General features: G+C 46.4%; 1 protein-coding gene across 6 annotated transcripts in view; it reads right to left on the reverse strand.

Annotated features, from left to right (window-relative positions):
• Positions 1-17,466: 17,466 nt before the first annotated feature.
• LOC140723457 (uncharacterized) overlaps positions 17,467-18,916 on the reverse strand; it is a 56,979-nt gene continuing 55,529 nt past the window's right edge. For all 6 annotated transcript variants that reach the window (XM_073038032.1, XM_073038035.1, XM_073038033.1 and 3 more), the window contains one exon: positions 17,467-17,613. In XM_073038032.1, coding sequence (XP_072894133.1) covers positions 17,562-17,613 — 52 coding nt within the window. In that variant the 3' untranslated portion in view covers positions 17,467-17,561. The remainder of the gene's footprint in view (positions 17,614-18,916) is intronic.

Here is an 18,916-nt window from a genome sequence, read left to right on the forward strand (position 1 = left end):
TGCCCTGAACATGTACCCCTCCATATTATCCCTGTCTCAGTGGAACGTCCCACTGCAGAACCCCACACCAATATGCATTGAACCTGTACCCTCCATAACCTCCCTGTCTCACTGGAAAGTACCAATGCAGAACTCCAAACAAATATGCCCTGAACCTGTACCCGTCCATTACCTCCCTGTCTCACTGGAACGTACCAGTGCAGAACTCAACGCAAATATGCCCTGATGCTGTACCCTCCATAACCTCCCTGTCTCACTGCAATGTACCAATGCAGAACTACACACAAATTTGCCCTGAACCTGTACCCCTCCATAACCTCCTTGTCTCACTGGAACGTACCAATGCAGAACTCCACACAAATATGCCCTGAACCTGTACCCCTCCATAACCTCCCTGTCTCACTGAAACGTACCACTGCAGAACACCACACAAATATGCCCTGAACCTGTACCCCTCCATAACCGCTCTGTCTCACTGGAACGTACCAATGCAGAACTCCACACAAATATGCCCTGAACATGTACCCATCCATATTCTCCCTGTCTCAGTGGAACGTCCCACTGCAGAACTCCACACAAATATGCATTGAACCTGTACCTTCCATAACCTCCCTGTCTCATGGAATGTACCAATGCAGAACACCAAACAAATATGCCCTGAACCTGTACCCGTCCATTACTTCCCTGTCTCACTGGAACGTACCACTGCAGAACTCAACACAAATATGCCCTGATGCTGTACCATCCATAACATCCCTGTCTCACTGGAATCTACCAATGCAGAACTACACACAAATATGCCCTTAAACTATACCCCTCCATAACCTCCCTGTCTGACTGGAACATACCATTGCAGAACACCACACAAATATGCCCTGAACCTGTACCCCTCCATAACCACCCTTTCTCACTGGAACGTATCAATGCAGAACTCCACACAAATATGCCCTGAAACTGTACCCGTCCATAACCTCCGTGTCTCACTGGAACGTACCACTGCAGAACTCCACACAAATATGCCCTGAACCTGTACCCAGGATATCCTCCCTGTCTCACTGGAACGTACCAATGCAGAACTCCACACAAATATGCCCTGAACATGTACCCGTCCATATTCTCCCTGTCTCAGTGGAACGTCCCACTGCAGAACTCCACAAAAATATGCATAGAACCTGTACCCTCCATAACCTCCCTGTCTCACTGGAAAGTACCAATGCAGAACTCCAAACAAATATGCCCTGAACCTGTACCCGTCCATTACCTCCCTGTCTCACTGGAACGTATCACTACAGAACTCAACACAAATATGCCCTGATGCTGTACCCTCCATAACCTCCCTGTCACACTGGAATGTACCAATGCAGAACTACAGACATATATGCCCTGAACCTGTACCCCTCCATAACCTCGTTGTCTCACTGGAACGTACCAATGCAGAACTCCACACAAATAAGCCCTGAACCTGTACCCCTCCATAAACTCCCTGTCTCACTGGAACGTTCCAATGCAGAGCTCCACACAAATATGCCCTGAACCTGTACCCCTCCATAACCTCCATGTCTGACTGGAACATTCCATTGCAGAGCACCACACAAATATGCCCTGAACCTGTACCCCTCCATAACCACCCTGTCTCACTGGAACGTACCAATGCAGAACTCCACACAAATATGCCCTGAAACTGTACCCGTCCATAACCTCCGTGTCTCACTGGAACGTACCACTGCAGAACTCCACACAAATATGCCCTGAACCTGTACCCAGCATATCCTCCCTGTCTCACTGGAACGTACCAATGCAGAACTACACACAAATATGCCCTGGACCTGTACCCCTCCATAACCTCCTTGTCTCACTGGAACGTACCAATGCAGAACTCCACACAAATATGCCCTGAACCTGTACCCCTCCATAACCTCCCTGTCTCACTGGAACATACCAATGCAGAACTCCACACAAACATGCCCTGAACCTGTACCCTGCATAACCTCCCTGTCTCACTGGAACGTACCATTGCAGAACACCTCACAAATATGCCCTGAACCTGTACCCCTCCATAACCTGCTTGTCTCAATGGAACGTACCACTGCAGAACTCCACACAAATATGCCCTGAACCTGTACCCTGCATAACCTCCCTGTCTCACTGGAAAGTACCACTGCAGAACACCACACAAATATGCCCTGAACCTGTACCCCTCCATAACCGCTCTGTCTCACTGGAACGTACCAATGCAGAACTCCACACAAATATGCCCTGAACATGTACCCCTCCATATTCTCCCTGTCTCAGCAGAACGTCCCACTGCAGAACCCCACACCAATATGCATTGAACCTGTACCCTCCATAACCTCCCTGTCTCACTGGAAAGTACCAATGCAGAACTCCAAACAAATATGCCCTGAACCTGTACCCGTCCATTACCTCCCTGTCTCACTGGAACGTACCACTGCAGAACTCAACGCAAATATGCCCTGATGCTGTACCCTCCATAACCTCCCTGTCTCACTGCAATGTACCAATGCAGAACTACACACAGATTTGCCCTGAACCTGTACCCCTCCATAACCTCCTTGTCTCACTGGAACGTACCAATGCAGAGCTCCACACAAATATGCCCTGAACCTGTACCCCTCCATAACCTCCCTGTCTCACTGAGACGTACCACTGCAGAACACCACACAAATATGCCCTGAACCTGTACCCCTCCAAAACCGCTCTGTCTCACTGGAACGTACCAATGCAGAACTCCACACAAATATGCCCTGAACATGTACCCATCCATATTCTCCCTGTCTCAGTGGAATGTCCCACTGCAGAACTCCACACAAATATGCATTGAACCTGTACCTTCCATAACCTCCCTGTCTCATGGAATGTACCAATGCAGAACACCAAACAAATATGCCCTGAACCTGTACCCAGCATATCCTCCCTGTCTCACTGGAACGTACCAATGCAGAACTCCACACAAATATGCCCTGAACATGTACCCGTCCATATTCTCCCTGTCTCACTGGAACGTACCAATGCAGAACTACACACAAATATGCCCTGAACCTGTACCCCTCCATAACCTCCTTGTCTCACTGGAACGTACCAATGCAGAACTCCACACAAATATGCCCTGAACCTGTACCCCTCCATAACCTCCCTGTCTCACTGGAACATACCAATGCAGAACTCCACACAAATATGCCCTGAACCTGTACCCCTCCATAACCACCCTGTCTCACTGGAACGTACCAATGCAGAACTCCACATAAATATGCCCTGAAACTGTACCCGTCCATACCCTCCCTGTCTCACTGGAACGCACCAATGCCGAACTCCACTCAAATATGCCCTGAACCTGTACCCTGCATAACCACCCTGTCTCACTGGAACGTACCATTGCAGCACTCCACACAAATATGCCCTGAAACTGTACCCTGCATAACCAAGTTATGTCAAGTTAGTCAAGTTGGACGCATGCCCAAGTCCAGGCGCAGTGCCAAAACTGTATGCACTACATATTTGACTATTTTGCCTTAACTCTGTGTAATCTTCAATTCAATGGGCATCACAAACCCGCTGACACCCGTACATGCACCGTACAGTATCAGAGGGCAAGGATCATTTCGAACAGTTCACAAAATGCCTGCCTCCAGCATAAAATTACAAGAATAATGCTGAAAGTTCAAGGTGCATTGATTCTGACATTATCTATGAATGAAACAACCTTCAGATATTTAATAATTCCGAATCACTAAATCTGTTCGCATCCTCAGATTAGTGTGTGATGACATATTTGCTGAAATCTGTAAACATCCGCATACTGGCCTGCATGCTTCTAGATCAATAAGCGTTACAAATAAGTGCGCACCTCTATATTGTCGTACGCATCACTAAATCTGTTCGCATCCCCAGACTGGTGTGTGAGGGCATATTTGCCGACACCGCCCTAAATCTGCGTAATCCCAAAAATCAGTGCTCACTCCATACACGCTGACTCCCCAACATGCATAATAGATTGTCTCAGAGCAGAAATCATTTCAAATCGATAAGAAAATGACTGTTTCGACATTAAAATCAGCACGCATCCCGAAATGCATCTGCAACTCCAGATCGTTTGACACGCACAAATCTGGATGTAACCTGTGCAGCTCCATATTAGACAACAGACGCCTAAATCTGCGCACATTCCCAAATCCGTATTCAACCATAAATCTGTGCGCATGACCAAATAAGAGCTCACCCAAAATCCATATGCACCCCAATCCTGACGACAAACCCACATGCACGCTGGATTATCTGAAATCACGAGTCAGGTCAAACAGTTCACAAAACAGCTGCACGTTCAAAACTCTAGAACAAAGTTCCAAGTTCTATTATTAAAGTATCTATAAGTGAAACAACCTTGTGATTCGTCACGCCCCCCAATCCACCGCCACCCAAATCCGTGTGTACCCAAACTCGCCGCGCACTTGTTAAAATCTCTGAGAACCCCCAAATCCGAGTCCGCCCCTACATGTACAATTATTTATCCTAGATCAAAAATCATTACAAACATTTCACAAGAGAGCTTAATTCACATTAAAAGCAGCAAGAACAAAACTCAACGTTAAAGTCCAATGTGTATCCGAGTATCTGTAAAAGAAACAATTTGAATTTTGGCATTATACCCAATTCCTGCGACATCCAAAAATCCACGTGTACTCCCAAATCCGTATGCACACCCAAATGGGTGCGCACTCCGAACTCGTCAACACCTCCCACTTTCAGATTAGGTCATCAGAGAGGAGAAATAATTTCAAATAGTTCACAAAGTAACAACCTCCAACTTAAAAGTCACAGCAAGAGCAGAGTAGAAAACTGAAAGTGTATTTATTAATAAAGAACCTATCAATGAAACAAACGCGAGATTTGTCAGGACCCTAAATCCAAAGACACCCCCAAATCCGGGAGCATCTAAGATCGTGTACACCACCAAACCTGCTGACACCCACGTATACACATTTGATTTTCCCAAAGGAAGAGTCACTTTAGAGTGACAGCATTCACATTAAAGAAATCGCGAGAACATAGTGCAGCTATTATTGAAAACACTATAAATGAAATGACTTTGAGATTTACCACAACCCTAAATCGACCGACACCAACAAATTCATGTGCACCTATATGCTCCGACACACACTTAAACCTGATCTCATCCCCAATCGTCAGGCACCCGTGTGCACCCCAAATCCATACTGACGTCCTGTGCACCCATATTGGTTGATACATTCCTAAGCTTGTGCAACCTCCCAATCAGAAAGCACCATCGAATACGTATGTGGTTCCAAATCCACCCATCACTGTGCACACGTCCTCGCCGAAACTCTCCTAAAGAGACCAAATCTGCATGTACCCCCAAATCCGCTGTTTTCAGTTAATCTTTTCGCATCGCAAATCATTTGCCACCCATATTTGCCGAAGCAGCCCTAAATCTGCGCAAACCCAAAATCCCGCTGACACCCGAGATGTATAATGGATTATCCTAACAGGCAACATTTCAATCAATTCAGAAAATGACTGTCTCGAGGTTAGAAAGCCATATGTGCGCCAAAATCCTTTTGCAGATCGGAGACACACCCAAATCTGCATGTCAACCCAAATCCGTGTGTAGCCCCATATTCAAGACTACACCCCGAACTGGACACTGATCACTAAAATCCGTCCTCACCCCCAAATCTGCGCACATCCTCAAATACGAGAGCACCCAGACGGATAATCATATTAGATGACCCAGACGGATAATCATTGCAAACACAAAACGACTGTCTTAACAGTAAAAACCACCAAGTATCCCAGAGTCCCTACGTAAGTCAACAAATCGATATGCGCTCACAAAAACGTGGAGACTCACATATTCACTAACTACCGTAAATTTGCTATCCCTAAAAAGGTGCGCACCCTTATATCGGAGCACTCCCCTAAATCAGTTTGCAACCCTTTATTAGAGAACGCTCCTAAATCCATGCACAACCCCAGATCCATATGAACCACAAGACCGTGTAGAACCCGTATTAGACGACAAAAAATAAAATTGCGCAATCGCCAATTCAGTGCGAACCCGAAACCCACGGACTCCGCCACTTGTACATCAGATTTTCCCTGAGTAACAATCAATAAAAGCAATTGAGAAAATGGCAGCCTCGACGTTAATAATCCGCACGCAAGTTTTGATCCGTCAAACTCATGATTGAAAAGGCAACCCAAATCAGCGAACATCACCAAATCCATGTGCTTCCTCAAATTGGTGCGCATCACCAAATCCACGCACAGCCCAAACACGCTGAAACCCCCACATTCATTTGTGGGGCTCGTTGTACACAGATTTTGTCATCTTGTGTATGTCTGGAATTATTATTTTGAGATAATTTAATTAGCGTGTGTGTGTCCACGGTTTTGAAGTTGTGGGGATGTATTTGCATTTGGAGATGCACATGGATTTCTCACGTATATGGGGTGTCTGCAGTTTGGAGGTGTGCCGAATCTCAAAGTTGTCTCATTTAGATCACGTGAATAATGAATGTAATTTGAAATTTGACATGAAGTATGTTAAATGATACTTCTTCTGTGATAATCTAAAGTACAAGTGGGTTTCTCCGCGGGTATGATATTCGCATGAATTTTAGGGTGCGCACCTAGTGGTGGTGCACATATTTCAGGTGTATATGGATTTGGGATTGTGTACATGTAAACACGGATATGGGGTGAGATAAAGATTTGGGCTTGTTGGCGGATCAGAAGTTGCACGTGGAATTTGGGCTGTGTGCGCGTTTTCATGTTGAGGCATCCATTTTCTGAATTCTTGAAAGGATTCTAAACTGCAAGTCAGGATGTTAGCGGTTTTGGGGTGCGCCCTGAATTGGGCCGCGCAGATATTGGGCAGTGTCTGAGAATAAGGGGTGCACACTGCTGTGGTGTGAACTTGGATTTGAGAATGCGCACGGATTTAAAGTTCAATCTTCAAATATGGGGGTGAGCACTGATTTCGGGTGTTCGTAGATTTAGGGGTTGGCGGCAAATATTCACAAGGATTTGCGGATACGCGCAAATTTTGGGTTTTGTAGTCAATTACGGGGGCGTAATTAGATGTTATGATGTTCGTATATTCCGGGAGTTATTTCTCGACCGATCGACAGTTGCGATCGTATTTTGGGGTGCGTGCGAATTTTAAATGTCGAAACAGCCATTTTCTGAAATGTTGGACATGAATTCTGCCTTGGAATAATCTATAATATATGTGGTGTGTCGGCTCGGCGTGTTTCGAGTGCGCACTGATTTGGTGACGTGCACAGGTTTTGTGGATTCATGGCGGGCAGTTTTGTTTTAGCAATGCAAAGCCTCTGCTAAAGTAAGCTCCGATAATCCGGAGCACTGGGCAACCTTACAGACTATTGGTCTAATTCTTTATCAATATGTAACATACTTTAAATTTGCATTTAAAGGTATTGCGCTGTGCTTTTAGAAATTGCTGCAAGTTTGAAGGGAATGCGAGAAGAGAACCGCCAGTGACATCTCAGGAAGAACTTAGACTTCACTCGAAATTTAGTCTGAGACATGGCCGTGCACACGTATTTGGGGATACACATAGATTTGGGTGTGTTGGCGGATCAGGCTTTGCACCCGAATGTGTTGAGTGCGGATTGTTAACGTCGAAGCTGCTAATTTATCAACTGTTTCGAATGTATCTTGCTCGGAAAAATCTCATGGGCATGTGGGGGTGTCAGCGGGTTTAGGGTGCGCGCTGCATTGGGTATTGAGCAGAAATTAGGCGTGTCAGCGAAAACGCGTTGTACAGGGTCTCGGGGTGCACACGGATGCACACGGATTTTGGGGTTTATTCTTGAATATGAGGATACGCTCGTATTTAGGGATAGCATATTTGGGGGTTTGTCGGCGAATATGGAGTCGCCACGTTTCTGTGGGTGTATCTGGGAGATCATAAGGATTTGAGTTGATCTGTGTGTGTCGGCGTATTTGGTGATGTGCTCACGACCTTTGGGATGCGTGGGGCTTTTAGTGACATGGCAGCCATTTTGAGTTTGAAATGATTCTTCGTCTGGGTCATCGAATGTGCGTCCTTACTTGGAGAAGTGCGCAGATTTTGGGATTCGCACGCATTTTCGAGATACGTGCATACTGCTGCTGAGTATGAGGGTGCACATGAATTTGACCATCGTTGACCATGATGATAATGTTGTTGTCCCTGGAGCCTTAACACTGACCGGTGTGATAATGTAACAGCGTGTCCCGGTCATTCACAGGAATGCATTCGTAAGACTTCCTCCCCTGTCCATGGAATTCAACTGGAGATTTACTTAACTCCTTGAGTCGGCTGAATGCGATTAGCTGGATCGAAGGCACCAGTATATGCAGTCGTGTATGCTGTACATTACTGCCCCATATAACTGAATTCCTAACAACACGGAGGTCGGGTGGTGGGCGGGATTAGTCCAAATGCTGGAGAAACTTCTCAGGCCAGGCAGCATCTATGGAAAAGAACACAGTCGACGTTTCGGGCCGAAGCTCTTCAGCAGGACTGGGGGGAGAAAAAGCAGAGGAGTAGATTTGAAAGATGGTGTGAGGGGAAAGAGAAACCCCAGACGACAGGTGAAACTTGGAGGTGGATGGATGACCCAAAGCGCTAGGAAGCTGATTGCTGACAGAGACAGAAGGTTATGGTGGAAAGAAAGAAAAATGGGGTAAGGGGAGCAGGACCATAGGGAGGCGATGGCGGGCAAGGAAATATTAAGTGAGAGGGACAAAGGAGTGGAAATGGTGAAGGAGAGGTTTGAGAAAGCAATGTTCATGCCATCAGGTTGGAAGCTAACCAAACGGATTATAAGCTGTTGTTCCTCGCACCTAAGTGTGATCTTATCGTGACAGTGGAGGAACTCATGAATGGACATATCGCAATGGGAATGGGAAGTGGAATTACAATGGGTGACCACTTGGAGATACCGCCTGTTCGGCGGATGGAGTGTGGATGTACAAACCCCCAATCAGTTTTCATCCCTTTATCGGAGAAGAAACCCTTCAGTCTGCGCAACTTCCATTTGAGTTCGCATCTCAAACTCATGTGCACCCCAAATACGCACACATCGTTCAAAAAGAGCACATCGAAAAACCACGTGTGCATCAAACCCGCGGGGAACCTCAAATGCGTTTTACATAATCCCAGAAAATAATCATTTCGAGTAGTGCACATGATAAATTATTGTGCTTCGCAAATTTGTAGGTAACGTCCTAAATTTATTATGGAAGTATCTGTAAATGATTCAAAATTTAGACAAGTCACAACTCCAAATCCGCAGACACCAAAACTCTGTGAGATCTCAGAATTCCGAAAACATCCCTATAAATCTGCGCAATCCCCAAATCAATGCGCACCGAAAACACGCTGACACTTCCAAATGCATAATGGATTATTTCAGAGCAGGAATCATTTCAACCAGTTCAGAAAATGGCTGTCTCGACATTAAAAAATCCTTACAAATGCCCGAAAAATGTTTACAGATTGACAGACACAATGAAATTTGCTTCTCACCACAAACCCCTGTGTACTCCCATACTCAACAGTACACACCTGAATATGCACAGATCACGGAAACCCGTGTGAACCCCCAAATCTTCGCCGATCTCTAAATAAGAGCTGACCCCAAAATTCATGTACACCTCAAACCACATATTGGATGATCCAGGCACAGGATGGTTTCAAACACGAGATGGCTGCCTTGACAGCAAAAACCCCAGGCATCTCAAAATCCATGAGGAGACCGCCACATCCGCAGACATATCAAGATCACGCCAAATCCGCCTGAACACCCAGATACACCCACAAAAACGTGGATATGGGATGCTCACGCACTTGGGGATAACATGTTTGGGGTGTGTGCATGGGTGTACTGATTAATATAGTTTTGTAAAATGTAAATTGAAGAAAACATGAAGATAATCACAAATGATGATTCAGTGCCAGATTTATGGACGAAGTTTGTAAAAGTGTATGAACCTTACGTTCTCACACTGTAGAAAAGACAGACAGGTACAGGATGAATTATTTAACCAGACTGCCCATTACTTGACAGCCTGAAATTTTTCTTCACAACTTTCGTCTGACCTCAGGCAGCTTTTACATCAGCAACATCACACACACAATTCTCAGCAGATATGTTCCTTTTTTCACTGTGTGTTGCCTTGGACCTCCCATTTCTGTACATTTTCTTCAGTTTGTGCAACAGTAACATCGTCATTTGACCGTTGTCACCCGACCTTGTTCTCTCTTTCCTATCTGTGTGTGTGTGTGTGTGTGTGTGTATGTGTGTGTGTGTGTGTGTGTGTGTGTGTGTGTGTGTGTGTGTGTGTGTGTGTGTGTGTGTGTGTGTGTCTGTCTGTCTGTGTGTCTGTGTGTTTCTGAGAAGAGACAATTTAAATGTTTTTCCAAATATTCTGTTCCGGTTGGAACATTGCCCGCCATTGTTCCGCACGCCGCCTGTTCTGCCGCTGACAAGGGGCGCCATGGCAGTTATGAATCCCGCCTTCAGCGTCCGGATTTACTAATTTCATCCAACGTGACGCGAAGGCAGCTGTAAAAAAAAAATGACTTTGAGGAGGTTGAAAACCGGGCTTTAGTTTTCCTCTGTCACTTCAGATTTCGGAATTGGTATAGGCATCATTTTATCTTCATTCTACAGTGTAAAATTCTCTTCTGTCTCTGGAAGACATGCGCTCTCTCTTGGCAATTTCACTAAATGCGACAATGAACTGGAAATATTGCAGGATCCCCTCAAACTGCTGAATTAGTTTCTGCTCTGTATTTTCTGTTCTTGCTTTTCTCTGCCTCTGTTCCAGCGAACTTGATGACGATTGCAAGCCTGTATCGGGGAATGTGCGGTTTCTCCAAATGTGTCACTCGCTACCTGGTGGGAATGGCCCTGGCCGATATCCTAGTCGTTATTTCCGATCCGCTGCTGAGGTGGACTGCTTGGTATTATTTTCCCCAATCATTCCTGATCATCAGTCCCGTGGGTAAACTCCATTTCGGGTTGATTTTTGCGAGAACTGCGACTTCTGTCTGGCTGACTGTCGCTTTCACCGTCGATCGATTTGTGGCTATTTGCTGTGAGAAGCTGGAAACAAAATATTGCACCGAGAGAACGGCCGCTGTGGTCATCGGGACAGTGAGTGTGCTGACCTGATTGTAGAATGTCCCCTGGGTCTTTGCATCAGAGCATAAGGTAATAATTGACGGTGTTCCCTGGTATTGTGTTCTTACACCGAGCTACAAAATCCCTCTCTCATGGGCTGCATTTGCGATATTTCACCGCATTTGTACACCTTATGTCCCATTCTTTTTGATTTAGTTGTTCAACATTTTGAGTGTCAGACGAATTCTAGTGGCCAGTCGAGCCCGCAGGGGGCTCCGGGGACAAAAGAGTGCAGAGAATGAGAAGGACCGGGAGATGGAGAACCGACGAAAATCCATCGTTTTGCTCTTCAGCATTACCGGTATTTTCATATTGTTGTGGGTAACAAAAGTGATATTTTATATCTTTCAAATGATTTCAAAGAGTTTTGCTTATTCTGTTTCTGATCCCCGTTACATCACAGAAACGACATCCTGAATGCTGCAGATTCTCAGCTCCTGTTCTAATACGTGCATTTACGTCCTGACCCAAAGCAAATTCCGGGAGGAACTAAAGAATGCGGTGAGATTCCCGTTGAATCCTGTGTTGAAGCTCATGAAACGTCAGAAATGAATGACATAAAGATTTACAATTCGGCTGTCTTCTTGCTCCCTATTCTGCAATTAGGTGAGCTAATTATCAGGTGTGTTTCTATTTTTCTTCATAATTCTTCATGCCTCGTCCATGTAAGCACAATAGTGCGGAGAGAATGTCTCCGGTGGTAGTGTTTTGTTCCGTGCGTCAGATATGGTCTCACAGATAACCACATTACCATCAAAAGCAACTAGCTGTAGCTTCCCTGAATTATTGTCAGACTTATTGTTAGTAGAATGACAATATTGTCAGTAGAAAGAAATGAAATGGGAGCCAGAGCAGAGTAATCTGTGCCCGTTCCCCTCTGTGATAATACACTGTGGATACCGTTGATGACTGCCTACAAGGGAGGAACGTGGGTCGCAGAGACCGGATTTCTGGCACTGAATCTAGTGCTGCCGCTTAGGCACGAAGAGTGTTGTAGGGGACTACAGGGTTGAGAGGAAATTAAAACGTCCGGGGAGCAGATTGGAGATTCTGCAGGCGCGATAGAGACTCCCGGATGGTCTGTTGCGTCTCAGGTGCCCGGATCAGAGCTGTCTCAGTTCGGGTCCATGGAGTTCTGAAGTGGAAGCGTCGGCAGCCGGATGTCTTCGTACCTATCAGTACGAATGACATCGATTTAAAAGATAAAGAGGTACTGATTTTAGATTAAAGAGGAGAGATTTTAGGTTGCTGGATGAATTTGGGTTGCTCGAGACATTGATCGTCTGGATAGTCAGAGGCTTGCTTTTGTTTTTTTTTTCTCCCCAGGGCTGGAGGTTGCCAGAAGAGGACAAAGTTTTAACGTCCCGTGGAGTAGGTACAGAGGAGATGTCAGAGTTAAGTTGTTTTTTTCTATTCAGAGTGTGTGAGTGCGTGGAATGGGCTGCCGACAACGGTGGTGGAGGCGGATATAATAGGGTCTTTTAAGAGACTTTTGGATTGGTACATAGAGCTTAGGAATAATAGATGGCTATGTTTAAGCCTAGTAATTTCTAAGGTAGGAGCATGTTCGGCAGCACTTTGTGTGTCGACGGGTCTGGATTGTGCTGTAGGTCTATGTTTCTATGTTTTATATATGTGTTTGTATGAAAGCGGTAAAACAGGACATCCATGGTAGTCATCTTTGGAGTCCTTCCTGTGCCACACGGCAGAGAGCATAAGAATAGGATAATTTGGCAGATGAATGTGTGGCTGAGTTACTGCTGCAGGAGACAGGGTTTCAGATTTATAGGTCAGTGACATCTCTTCTTGGGAGGATACAGCCGCAGAATAGAGGGATGGAGAGGAGAAGAATTTCGTTTTAGCCAGAACTTGGTGAAATTGTGAAATACATTGTCATAATCAACAATGGAGGCCAGCTAATTGAGTATATTTAAGTCTGACTTTGATAGATTGTAGGACGTGAAGGGAAACTGGGGAAGACATGAGACTGCGGCTGAGAGGGAACATGAATTAGCCATGATGAAAAGGCGAAACAGACACGCTGGGTCAATTGGCTTAGTTCTGCTCCTGTATCTTATGGTCTTATCTGCAGAATATTCTAAACCCTGATCTAGTGGCTATGGTGGTAATCGTAACGGTCTATGGGGAAGAGTTAAAGTGGAGACAGCTAAATATTTAACTGATGGGGAACTGATGTCAGTGGGGTCCAGGAATACACAAGGAGCGTTGATCAGGTTTGATTATCCAGGGCAGCGTTCAGGGTTCGAGTGGTATCCTCTGCTGTGATCTACTGCAAGATTTGGGAGAACCGTGCAGGGACTCAGTGTCAGGGTACAGGGAATCACAAGCTGCCGGTCGCCTCCACGTCCCTCACTGCATTAATGGGCAGGATGAGCAATGAATCTCCCAAAACCGCAAAAACCCTCCCTGCACATTGAATGATCACACTGCCGAATTTCCATCACTTCCTCGGGGAAGACATAACAACTGCAGAAATATCAGCCAACTCCATAACGGGCACCAGCATCTCCAGCACAGAAGGCATCTGCCAAACGCGATGATCAGAAAGGCGGCATCCACCATGAATGATTTTCTACTTTGGAAACTACAGTCAAGGAGGAGTAAACGGAGCCTGGAGACCCACATTCCAAGTTTCGGGCTCAGTTTATTTCCCTCCAACATCAATCTTCTGAGTGACAACGAACCCATATACACTACCTCACTATTTATCATCTTTGTAAGAACTAAATATTTAATTGAAATACTTATTTTATATTCAGACCTAACTATGTATTTTAATAACTTGCTGTCGTAAAACAACAGATTGTCCAACATGAGCCGGTGATATTAAACCTGGTTCTGATTCTGATCTTCCCACCGTCATCCAAACTTCACTCCCTCCCTTGAACCACTCCGACCGATCTCTACGAACCACACCAACCCGCATAATCACCTTCACAATCCCCACCACACCCCCTACCCAACGTCAGCCACACGCACACCCCCCACCACCAGCGATCACAACCACCGTCAGCTCCAAGGCCTCCTTCCACCGGAAACCACACGCCGCCTCTTCCCTGGACCCCCGCAGATCGGACTTTTCTAATTCCTGTGACCCCAATCACCGCCATAGTCACCTCCAAACTCCCACCTCTCCGACTTTACTGAACAAGTTTCCGAGCTTTCACCCTTACTTGACCCGTTCTCTCCGTGAACACTCATTTAACTCATTTATTTTTAGGAAGAGTGGTGAATAGGACTGCGGTGTTGAAAGGAGATTAAAACACCGGAGCAGCAGAGTCGAGATTCCGTGGGTGCTTAGAAACACCCGGATGGTGTGTTCCCTCCCAGATGCAAAGGTCAAGTTTACTCAGGTAGGGTCTAGGGCATTGACGTGGAAGTGTAGGCAGTCAGATATCTTGCTACATGTCACCACCTATAATCAAAGTAAGGAGGTCTGAAGAGAGACTGTAGGATGCTAAGTGAAAAAAGGCAGAACAGGACATCAACGATTGTTACCTCTGGAAACCTTCCTGAACCGTACGGAGAATGAGAAGAGAATAACTTGGCATGTAAATACGTGGCTGAGGAACTTCTGCAGGGCGCACGGATTCAGATTACTGGTCAGTGGGACCACTTCTTGGGAGAACACAGCCTCAAAATAGAAGGAAGGAGACGAAAAGGAATTTATTCTGCCAGAGTGTGATGAAACTGTGGAATTCATTCTGCCAGAGTATGATGAAACTGTGGAATTTATTCTGCCAGAGTATGATGAAACTGCGGAATTTATTCTGCCAGAGTATGATGAAACTGTGGAATTTATTCTGCCAGAGTGTGATGAAACTGTGGAATTTATTCTGCCAGAGTATGATGAAACTGTGGAATTTATTCTGCCAGAGTCTGATGAAACTGTTGAATTTATTGCCGAAGTCAGCTGTGCAGACGAGGAGCTTTGCTCAGGTTTGAATACCCATCGTCACAGAGAATGGCGGGGCTGCTTGGAGGGTTCGAGTGGCATCCTCCGCTGAGACCTACTGTGAGCTCTGGGAGAACAGGCCGGGCCGAGATTTCGGTGTACTGAGGGTCACAGTCTATGTCTGACTTCCGCGCTCCTCACTGTGCTAACGGGCGGTGAAACTCCCAAATCCGCAACTCCGCCCTGAACCTTCAATGATCACCCGGCCGAACTTCCATCACTTCCAGTAAAATAATAAAAACAGTTGCAGAAATTTCAGCCGAGTGCATCACGGGAAACATCATCTCCGGCATCGAAGGTATCTTCGAAAATTGATTATTAGAAACGGGACATCTATCATTAAGGATATTCAATCCTGAACATTCCCTCTTCTCATTGCCACCGTCAATGAGGAAGTGACAGATTCTGAAGACCCACATCCCCAGTTTCAGGGACAGTTTCTTTCTCTCCAGCACCAGATTTCTAACTGGAGAATGAACCCCTCTGCACTACCTCACTATTTACCCTCTGTTTAAGAACTACATATTTACCTTAAAACAATTATTTTAGGAAAACATTTCAGGAATTATTTTACTGAACTGCTGCCAGAAAAAAATAAATTCCAGACATAGGACTGCAATATTAAGCCTAGTTCTGATTCTGATCTCCGCACATTCAGACGCATGCCACTCTCCGCAATACCCACCTACAACTCCCCTCCACTACCCATCGTCAACCCCACGCCACTCTCCCCCTGACCCTTGGCTGATCGGTCTCTCCGAACGCCATCACCGCCATACCCACCTCCATCCATCCTACCGACAACCTCACGCCACTTCCTCCCTAGACGCTCGCCAACCGTCTCTCAAAAGCCCCCCATACCCCCCAATCACTCCATAGTCACCTCTATCACCCCCTCATCACATAACCTTTACTAATCACATTTCCGAGCATTCACCCTTACATTGGACCCAACCCTTTTCTCTTCCCGAGCAGTCATATATCTCCGCCTCCCGCCCTCACTCTCAGCCTTCTTCTCCTTGTCCCGCAGTGAATGCTCCTCTCTACACAGTTAACATTAATGACCCTGAGTCCCACACACCCACCGGCCCCGTCCTCCGTCCCTGGTGTTACTGTCTCCCAGTAAGACGGGTTTGGTGATTGACCCCGTGGTGATTTGAATGCGTGGGACTGGAGGGGGAGGAGTGTGAGAAAGCCTTCTGCCCCGGAATGGGGGAGACCCTGTCTGTCAACCGACTAATATTCAGCTAAACTCTGCCCACCTCAGCCATAACTTCAGACCAGAATACTTCCACGGTAGGTGACATCATCATAGCAGGAGTTTGTTTAGCCCATCGGGCCCTTGAGAGAAATCCCACTGGTGACATTCTCTGCGTCGGTGTGTCTATGCATTCCCACACTCCCACTCCCCAAGCGGCTTCACCAGCAGCTGGAAGCTGCCTCAGAGTGACTAGGCTTTGGGAGGGAAGTGGGATGGGCTGTTTCAGGCCACTGCATTGTCTGCTCTGGGAGCAGGCTGCTCAATGCGCTCGGTAGAGATTGACAGGCCTTCCCAAAGGTTCGCCGGTACCGAATACAGCAAGGTTCGGTCAAGAGACCGAGACCAGTTTAATGCAAACAGCGTCAGCTTTATTGAGTTATGCAGCTGGATGGAGTAACGGTTATACTACGGCGGGGCAGCGATCAGCGGGATAGTGTATCGTCAGTACCGATACCAGAGAATGTGAACACCGGAAAACTGTAACCCTTTCCCATCATCAGAGCACAGGAGAATTATTGTAGCTACATACAGACAGAGGCATATCACATCGAACACCCGCTGCCCGTTCTGCCCAGTGTGTGCACCTCTCCAGTGCCGACACCAGGGCGGTGAGACAGAAGTGTCCTGTGGCCCCCATCTTCTCCAGTGCGTTCCCCGAGGAAACCCAAACATCCCTTAAAACCCCAAGCGTCAACCTGCGTGACTCGGTGTTTTTAATGTATTCCGGATCTCACTCTTGCACCAGGGATGCAAAGGACCCCGGGACAGGACAAATCTGTCTGTTCCCGACATGGGCACAGTTTTCTCAGGGCTGCTTCCCTTATCAACGCGGTCCGATATTCCTGGGTCAGTGGAGGACCATGGTGGCCGGAAGTCCTCGAAAAGGTCTCCTAATCTAGCCACATTGCGGTTACTGTGAGAGTGGGTGATGATCCGTCACGTGTTGGTTACCGGGTGCCGAGGCCAGGCTGGGTGAACAGGCCAGTGCAGTGAATACTGAATAGCGGTATGGGAACACGTTGTTAGTGGAGAGCGGGCCGAAAGCGGTGATTGATAGGAAGCAAGGCGGGCGATACAGGGTTCGTCCTCATATGTGTGGGCAATCCATTTCGCCAGTGGCAACGAACCAGACCTCGTTACTGAAAGGTGAAACAGAGAGAGGTGAGGGGAGAGTTTCTCAGTGCAACCACTGTCCCTTTATTGACGGGATTGTATTGGTCAGCAGAGAACCGATCTCAGAAAGCGGCACTGCTTGGCCGGGTGAGCGTGGAGAGCCGGCGGCACAGATGCGCTGGGCAACGCATTCCTACAGTTAGAGAGCATGGAATCTACGATCAGACAGAGTTAAAATATCGCTAGGAAGGAGATTAAATACCCAGGTGTTTTCCACGGATGTTGGGAACTGAAGGATTACGTGAGTCACGACAGGACCGATCAGGAATAACAGAGGAAACATGGGCCTGGTATCGGAGAGGTAGGAAAGTTCCTTAATGAATACTTTCTCTCAGTATTCACGATTCAGAAAGACCTTGACAAATGTGAGCACAACTAGAACAGGCTGATATGCCTGAACAGGTCGATGTTAAGTAGCATGAGTGCGCGCAGCATAAGGAATAAAATGGACGATCTGAAAATTCAGCTACAGATTGGCAAATATGAGGATGTGGCCATCTCTGAAACACGGCTAAAGAATGGCTGCCATCGGGAGCTGAACGTCCAAGGATATACGGTGTATCGGAAAGATAGGTTAGTAGGCAGAAGGGGTGCTGTGGCTCTGTGTATAAGAAATAATATTAAATAATTGTAAAGAGGTGACATAGGATTGGAAGGTGTAGAGTCACCACGGTTTGAGTTAAGAAATGGCAAGGGTAAAAGGACCCTAATGGCAGTTATATACAGGCCTCCAAACAGCAGCCGGGGTGTCGGTTTACAAATTACAGCAGGAAACAGAAGATCCGTGTCAGAAAGGCAATGTCATGATAATCATTGGGAATATCAACATGGAAGCGTATTGAGAAAACCAGGTCAGTACTGATGGACTCAAGAGAGAGAATTTGTAGAAGTTTAAGGGCTGATTTTCTTTAGAACGGCTTGTTGTTGAGCCCACTAGCGGATCGGTTGTACTGGTTTGGCTGTTGTACAATGATTGGAAGTGGTGAGAGAGCTCAAGGTTAAGGAACACTGAGGAAACAGAGATCACATTATTATCAATTCCGTATTGATATTTGAGAGGGAAAAATAAAATCCAACGTGTCGGTATGTCACTGGAATAAAGGAAATTACAATGGCATGGGGAGGGAAACTGGCCAAAGTTGATTGGAAAGGGACACTTGCAGGAAATAAAAATAATGATATATTTGCAAAGGGGAGAAGGACACTACCGTGGCTGACAAGTGAAGTCAGAGCCGAAGGAAAAGCAAAAGACGGGGCATAAACGGAAGC

This window comes from Hemitrygon akajei, unplaced genomic scaffold (genome assembly GCF_048418815.1).
Source record: "Hemitrygon akajei unplaced genomic scaffold, sHemAka1.3 Scf000114, whole genome shotgun sequence".
In the NCBI taxonomy this organism is placed as follows: domain Eukaryota; kingdom Metazoa; phylum Chordata; class Chondrichthyes; order Myliobatiformes; family Dasyatidae; genus Hemitrygon; species Hemitrygon akajei.